Source organism: Papaver somniferum, unplaced genomic scaffold, assembly GCF_003573695.1.
Source record: "Papaver somniferum cultivar HN1 unplaced genomic scaffold, ASM357369v1 unplaced-scaffold_118, whole genome shotgun sequence".
NCBI classification, from domain to species: Eukaryota; Viridiplantae; Streptophyta; class Magnoliopsida; order Ranunculales; family Papaveraceae; genus Papaver; species Papaver somniferum.
The window spans coordinates 12,218,813-12,226,235 of record NW_020620825.1 but is presented as its reverse complement, the minus strand read 5'-3'; the positions used below and the strand labels follow the sequence as shown (position 1 = coordinate 12,226,235).

Here is a 7,423-nt window from a genome sequence, read left to right as displayed (position 1 = left end):
AAGGCAAATTACTCCCAAAATAAAAAACATGTGTAAGTTAGTGCTGAGTCAGCTAACTTGGAATAGATGGGGTTATTGACGAGAAAAGATTTTACTAATTTTATTTCTGTAGGGGAGGCAACGCAAATTACCGACCTTCACGGGGAGATATCGCAAAGGTATCGCAAATTACCGCAAAGTTATTTCTCTTTGTAAAACAGATCATAGCTCAAAAGTTCTAAAGGAAAATTATTAGAAAATGAAAGATGTTGCCAAGTGCTCAACAAAGAATATAGTATCTGTGGGATTGAACTAACAATAGACGTGGGAATGAGCTACTAGCAGACGTGGGAATGCATGAATAGAAGTTCTTCAATTAGACATGGCAGCAGCTATAACACAGCGGAGCGGCTATACGTTATCCTTAACAATCAAACCACGAGTTCTGGTTATTAAGTTATCCAATAATAAGGTGATGGTTTGGTTATCCCAGTGGATCACTCACCCTAACAATGTTAACAAGGTGCTATGGTTCAAAAGAATATTGAGAAACAAATCATTCACAAGGGAACCAATCCAAGAGATAGAAAAACTAGGCGGTATCAATAAATAACTAAAACACCACCAACAACACAAAAAAGATAAAAAAAAGTGTAGAACACAAAGTTGGGTAATATGGTTTGTTTGAGTGACTTCTTTTTTATACTAGCTGTATGTACACTACATTTGAAAACCATAAGGGGTTTAACCAAAAGTAAATTATAAATTACAAAAAGAAAAAAAAAATCTATACAAAGGAATCGTGTAATTTTTTAACCAGGATTTGGTTGTGTCAATTTTGGATCAATGGAATCCCCTTGAACCTCTAGATTGATAGAGTTCTAACCTACCTTTGGCCTCAGGCAATAGAGTTTCTACAGTAGCGTCTTGTATCATATACCCTTGCTTAGATGACCATTCAAGAACTGTTAGTACTTCTGCTTGTGCGAGCGCCTCATTGTCTGGAACAGACAGAGCGATGTAACATAGTAGAATCAATGAGGGTATTTGAACCATTTGTTCCCCGAAGTATACTAGCTGTATCAAGTGCTTTGCTCCTCATGCATTTATAATGGCCTTTGAGTGATCCATGTGGAGGTAATTCTCCGAGCAAGCGAACTTTGACAACGCGATTGCAGCTTCCCGAGAAACATCTGCTTCTCTCTCATCGAGTAACTTTACCAATGGCCCAATGATCCTTGTCTCTGTTGCTCTAAATGTTCTCGCCAAATTCCCCATTGCTCTCATACAAGGGATTAGAAGATCCGAATCAGCCTCTTGAATAATTCTCAGTAGTTGATCAAATACAGCCTTTGCAGCAGGCGAATTGGGTTTAAATGCAGACCGCCCGAAGATCAGTATCATATTCAGCCACCCCAGCAATTTCCATCAATGCCATTGCAGAATTGTATTGAACATCATCCACTCCCTTCTCAAGAAGAACAGCAAAACATAGAAGTGATCTTGATTCACAAATGCTTTTGCATATCGCGGAATTACCTTTAGCAAGATGCCAAAGGGCTTTAGCAGCCATTGCCTTCATGGTGGCTTTTGTAACAGGGTCTTCGAATTCCCTCCCTTTAATGCTAGTTCCAGCTAAATTAATATTTTGCTGGTGGGTATGTTTTGGGATTGGGTTGCTCTTGGTGTGGTGGTGTGGATTCGGTGGCTTGCTTTGGGGACCATGAGCTGATGGTTTGCTATTAGATTTAGAAATTATGTTGTTAGCCATGGTATCAGCAACCACATTCTGCATTTGGTTAGGATTTTGGTTCCCCATAGGATGTGCGATCGTCTTTTCTTCGTCTTCATGTCCCTTGTTGTTATTACTGACGTTGTTTCCAGCATTGTCATTATTTGCCATTACAAGTGAATGAATGGATTTGTGATTACTAGTAATAGCATACTTACTATGTTCTTGAACCGTCTCGAACGCGAGATGACTCACGAGTAAACGAATTATATTGTTCTGCGCAAAATGATCTTGGCATTTAGGATGATTAGCTGCAAGCTCAGAAACAGCCCAAGCCACCATCGACTGAACTTTCATAGGTCCTTCTTTGAGAATCTTAGCGAACACAGAACAAACACCAGCATGAATCATATGCTCGACGCTCTCAGGGTCACGACCGAGTAACCCGATCGCCCTCGCAGCATTTTCCTGACCTTCCAAACGACCTTCTTTAACCAATTTCAGTAACGGACCAACACCACCTTCAATAATCAATTTCCCGTACCTATCGTTATCACGAGCAAGAGAAACAAGAGAAGCAGCAGCATCGGACCGATCATCAAGAGATCCTTCATAGAGGGTTGCAATTTGTTCCCAGATTAAACAGAGTATGGGTTCATTTGCAGCAATAGGAGGAAGACCAAGGTATTCATCGTCTCGATCATCGCCTGAAGCAGAGACACGGAGAAGCCAAGAAACATCTCCAATTGAATTCTCCAGATTAGCAGACATCTTCTTGAACGAATTCGCAGGGATAATCGTAAAGAGACGTTTCATCCCATTTGCTCTGCATTTTTCAACAAGGAGATATGCTTTATCGAGGACTTGTTCGGTATCGTCGATGATACGTCGTGTTGGACGTTCGTATAAGTCGGAGCTGGCTCGAGCTGCTTGTCTTAGAAGTCCGGCTAATTTTTCAGTTTTCGATTTAAGTTCTGCACATTCCTGTTTGAATGATTGAACATCGTCTGCCCATTTGGTGACTTGATCAGCCACTTGAATTGGTCTGGCTAGGATCTGCTTCACGATGTCTCCCATGGCTGCCCACCGGATTAGGAGCCAATTGAGAAACAAAGGGAAACAGATTAACACCGAGAGAGAATATGAAACTAAGAATCTGACAGAGATGTAGAAGAGGAGGAAAATTCAATAGAAACCGATAAGAAGAAGAAGAAAGAGGGGGAAGGGGAGAAGGAAAACGTACGTACGACCTTTCTATTACTTGGTTTATTTTTTTTCCGTTTAATTTTTTTGGTAGTATTGGAAAGGGTCCTTGAAAAACGGGAGAATTAAAGCGGTTAAACGTATTAAACGGAAATACATATTTTGATATTTATGTTTTATAATAATAATAATAAATAAATGAATTCCAATTATAAAGAATCGATGGATGGATTGGTAGAGAGAATGTGGTGGGTTTGTCTTTGAGTTTGTTGTACAACAAAAATTCAGGGCATTGATTTTGGGGTTCATTCTTTATTTTTGGGAGAGAGAAGAAGAAGAAGAAGAAGAAGAAGAAGAAGAAGAAGAAGAAGAAGGGAAAGACAGACAGAAGGTAATAAGGAAGCAAAAATAGGAAATGAAATAGCTGTCTTTCTTCTCTTCTTTTGGTTGTTGTTTTGAAGAGAGAGAGAGAGAACGCTTCATCCGCATTTATTCACGCCCTTTTAAGCTGTCTTTCGTTCTCTCTCTTAGACCTCTCTCTCATTTTTTTTGATCTCTCTTCTCTTCTCTACACATTTCTCATTTTTCATTCTAGGGTTAGGGTTTCTTTCTGTTTTGCTGATGAGTTTTTCATTTCTCTTCCAAATCTAGAAATTGTTTTGTTTGTTTCCGTAAAACAGAAATTATTATTTTTATTATTATTATTATTATGGTATCCTTCTTCTTCTTAGATTTGTAATTTGAAATTCAAGAAGAAAGAAACAGGAAAAAACAAGGGCCAAAAACAGAAACTAAAGGAAGAAGAAGAAGAATATAGAAAGAGGGCGATCAGGTCCTCTTAGCGGGGAGGAGAAATGAGTGCTTCTAGGTTTATAAAGTGCGTCACTGTCGGAGATGGTGCTGTCGGTAAAACTTGCATGTTGATTTCCTATACCAGCAACACATTTCCCACGGTTTGTTTTTATTTTTCATCACAGTTTTCATTTTGATTTTAGGATCATTTTGATTTTATTTTGGGGTTTTCATGAATGTTTGTGTATTAGCAGCCAGCTTATTTCCCCCTTTATCATGTGATGTGATACTCATCTGTGCCTCCTGGTGACAGGATTATGTGCCGACTGTTTTTGACAATTTCAGTGCAAATGTGGTTGTCGATGGAAATACTGTTAACCTTGGATTATGGGATACTGCTGGTAACCAAATGACACAAATTTAATTTTAGTTTTTCATTTACAACATATGTCGTACAATCAAATGATCAATATGATCGATACAATTCGGTGGCAATTATTCGATACAATTCGATACAATTCGGTGGCAATTATTCGAGTTTTTAATTTATTTGACAGGTCAGGAGGATTACAATAGATTAAGACCTCTGAGTTATCGAGGTGCAGATGTTTTCCTGTTGGCATTCTCTCTCATTAGCAAGGCTAGCTATGAAAATGTTGCCAAGAAGGTGTGAAAATTGTTCACTCCAACTTATTTAAATTAGTAGATTTGGTTTTGGAATATTTCTAATCCGTCCTTTATCTTTTGGGTTCTAATTTTCCAGTGGATTCCTGAACTAAGGCATTATGCACCTGGTGTTCCAATTATTCTTGTGGGAACAAAGCTTGGTAAGTTCATTGTTTGCCCCTTCTCTTTTCCATGTCATATCCTTGATTGCCCCTCTTATCCATCAACTATTTGACGCTATTTATTAGCTGGGTGTTTTATTTTTTGTTTTTGTTATTTGTTGAGATTATGGCGTTTCAAACTTAACCAACACATTGATATCTCATAATGTTGAATGTATCCACATGGAGCATGGTGTTTCTGATGTCCATAGTGATCTAATCATTTCCAGCAGTTTATTAATTAGATGCTAAAGAACACCTTATAAACTTTGGATCAATAAATATGTGTGTGTGTGTGTGTGCACAGAAACTGCATCCAGTGGGGCCAAACCTTTTTTGTATAAATATAACTGTTTGCTAAGTACATGTCTTTGCAGCCCAATGAAGAGAAATTTTGGTAGGCCAATATAAGTTACTGCGTAAAAGATTGAATGGTATGGCTATGTTCTCGCTTCTTTAGTAGAGTGCTATTATTGTTATTGCTGTTAGTGTTAGTGTTCTTAATGCTCTTATCCGGGCAGGTACTGATAACCCATTTTCTCAAATTCATGAAACCCCTTTTGCTATGTTGATCATCATCTCATAATTATCATTAAAACTATCTATCAAACATAACCGTTCTCATCCTTCCTTTTGCCATGCATTCAGCCTAGTGGGGAATGGCAAAGCAAAGTAGCAGTGGCACACTTTTTGAGCTTTGTCACTGAAGCTTAGATCCCATCCATAGTATTAAAATAGAAATGAATTGTGCCCATCTGCTAGAAGCTACGCCACGACTCCCAAGTGGTAGTATTTTTCTTTTTAGCGCCATGCCCTTGGAAAAGACTACCACTTAAAAAAAATGAAGTCCCGGGACGTCTCCTCAGAGAGGCGACAATCAAGAGCGTCGGTGTTGCTTTTAACCTGGACGTTGTTTGTGTGCCGTAGGATTCACAATCCATAATTTCAACTTATAAGGACTTCATTATAAGTTAAAACAAAATATAGACTTCTACCTTATCTGTTTATGATAATTTGCTAATATTTGGAGTATTATTATATCTAAGTCTTGGGCCTTGTGTTTAAACCCCGAGCAATGTCTTACACCTTGCCCCAAACAACATAGTCCGATACAGCCTAAGCAATATGGTAAAATCAAGAGACTGAAATCCTTTGGGAAACGAAATTGCCATGGATCTTAAAATTGATAATATGAACGTATGAGCATCATGGCATGCTTCTTGGCAAGTCCATAAGGTTGAATATATGATGATCTCTGTACCCCCTGGGTCCAGAGAACTCTTTTGCACTAAATGTCAATACCATTTTGATATGGGCGTTAAATTTATGTTAGATGATATATCATTTCACTGTGATCCCTTTAATCCTTGCCGCCAAATAACCCAGTTTGATTTGTGGAAGCCTTTATGCTCTTATGGCGACTGATGAGACTGGGTGGGTAATTAATAAGTAATACTTCTTTTGGTATTGACATATCAATCGATAACATAGGATATAACTGTGCTATTACTGAAAAACTGTTTTTGTTCACTAGTTTGGTTGAATTTGAGGATTTTATTCAAGGTTTGGATGCGCAGCCCTGTCCTGGAATTGAGATATATCCTGGTGGTCATTCTTCCATGCTAGTTACTAGCTGATGCCTCTCTTATATCAATCAGTTGCTACTGTACATGTTAAAATCTAGCCTTTGTGGGTATTCCCACTGCCCCACCTTTTGGGTTGTTAGATCTTCTGGTTATGCTGTTTCATTCTGTGGTCTCTTTTGCTTGTATAAGCTATTTCCGCCAGATTGTTTTTCTTAATGTTCTTGATGTTTTTCCCCTGGTTTAGTTGCTTGTCAATCTTCTCTCTGGAAATCATGATTTCTCCTTTTCCCTAGTTGGTCAATTACATTTGGAATTTGAAACAGAGTCAAGTGTTGTCAGATTCGGATGTGTTTGAGAAAGATATGTTAATGTGTTTTTAATTGTTGTATTTGTGGCATGTAGATCTCCGGGATGATAAACAATTCTTTGTTGACCACCCTGGTGCTGTCCCTATTACTACAGCTCAGGTAAACCTTTTATTGTTTTGATGTGTGGTTCATCTCAAAAGAGACTTACAGGAAGGCCTTATTTCTCAGCTGCTTTTTTCATTATTTGTTGAAGGGAGAGGAGTTAAAGAAGGTGATTGGAGCTCCTTACTATATTGAGTGTAGTTCTAAGACACAACAGGTAAAATCTGTTCTTTATTACATCTACCTGGGATTTCGGTTAGGACAGGGGTGAATGAGTAATGCAGACTCTTATACTTTTATGGGTCTTGTTTTTTGCAGAATGTCAAGGCAGTCTTCGATGCAGCAATTAAGGTGGTGCTCCAGCCACCGAAGCAAAAGAAGAAGAAGAAAGCGCAAAAGGGAGGCTGCTCCATTTTGTGATTGAAAGGAAAAAAAACTGTGGAAGGAAAAATTGAAAAAAGAATAACCAACTAATAGTCCATCTGGTCTTTCACTCTGTCATTGTCATTTTATTTTCCCCTCCTTGAGGAAACAACAGCAGGCAGGCGTTGTTAGTGTGCAGTGTCCGTCAACGAAGATGGGTACTTAAAAAAAGAGGAAGTGCTTATTGTGGAAAATGCAGGCATCAAATCAGGTGGTTGTGGCATTGTTTTCTTGCTTTTTCGTCTTTGTTGGTGACCTGTAATTGATGACGCATTACATTACGTAATAACATGGAATACATTTCGTTCTTTACGTTTTATGTTTTAGATTTGTGTTCTAGGAAAGCAGCTTACTAAGAAACTACATGTGGTTGTGTTAAATTCTACATATCTTGTATACATTGTTGTTTAAAATGTGTTGGCAAGAAGACTTTGTTTGGTTTTTGGTTGGCTCCTTTGTTTATTATACTCC

At 38.3% G+C, this 7,423-nt stretch overlaps 1 protein-coding gene and 1 pseudogene across 2 annotated transcripts; one reads left to right on the top strand and one right to left on the bottom strand.

The window, feature by feature from the left end:
* Window positions 1-645: 645 nt before the first annotated feature.
* On the bottom strand, window positions 646-3,071 carry LOC113330649 (annotated as a pseudogene).
* Window positions 3,072-3,158: 87 nt separating this feature from the next.
* LOC113330651 (rac-like GTP-binding protein 6) lies at window positions 3,159-7,395 on the top strand. Of its 2 annotated transcripts, XM_026577476.1 has the most exons (8): window positions 3,159-3,305; window positions 3,646-3,867; window positions 4,020-4,107; window positions 4,264-4,373; window positions 4,470-4,533; window positions 6,522-6,586; window positions 6,681-6,746; window positions 6,848-7,395. In XM_026577476.1, the coding sequence occupies exons 2-8, from the start codon at window positions 3,769-3,771 to the stop codon at window positions 6,947-6,949; spliced, it is 594 nt and encodes a 197-aa protein (XP_026433261.1). In that variant the 5' UTR covers window positions 3,159-3,305; window positions 3,646-3,768; the 3' UTR covers window positions 6,950-7,395. The 2 variants fall into 2 exon arrangements, with proteins under 2 accessions (XP_026433261.1, XP_026433260.1); XM_026577475.1 differs by having other exon boundaries at window positions 3,162-3,867.
* The last annotated feature ends 28 nt before the right edge of the window (window positions 7,396-7,423 follow it).

Bases quoted from the DNA above. Each gene is read 5' to 3' on its own strand.
- LOC113330651 (XM_026577476.1), top strand. From the start codon at position 3,769: ATGAGTGCTTCTAGGTTTATAAAGTGCGTCACTGTCGGAGATGGTGCT. The intron at 4,108-4,263 runs GTAACCAAATGA...TTTATTTGACAG, and splicing joins TGGATTATGGGATACTGCTG to GTCAGGAGGATTACAATAGA. The intron at 4,374-4,469 runs GTGTGAAAATTG...CTAATTTTCCAG, and splicing joins ATGAAAATGTTGCCAAGAAG to TGGATTCCTGAACTAAGGCA.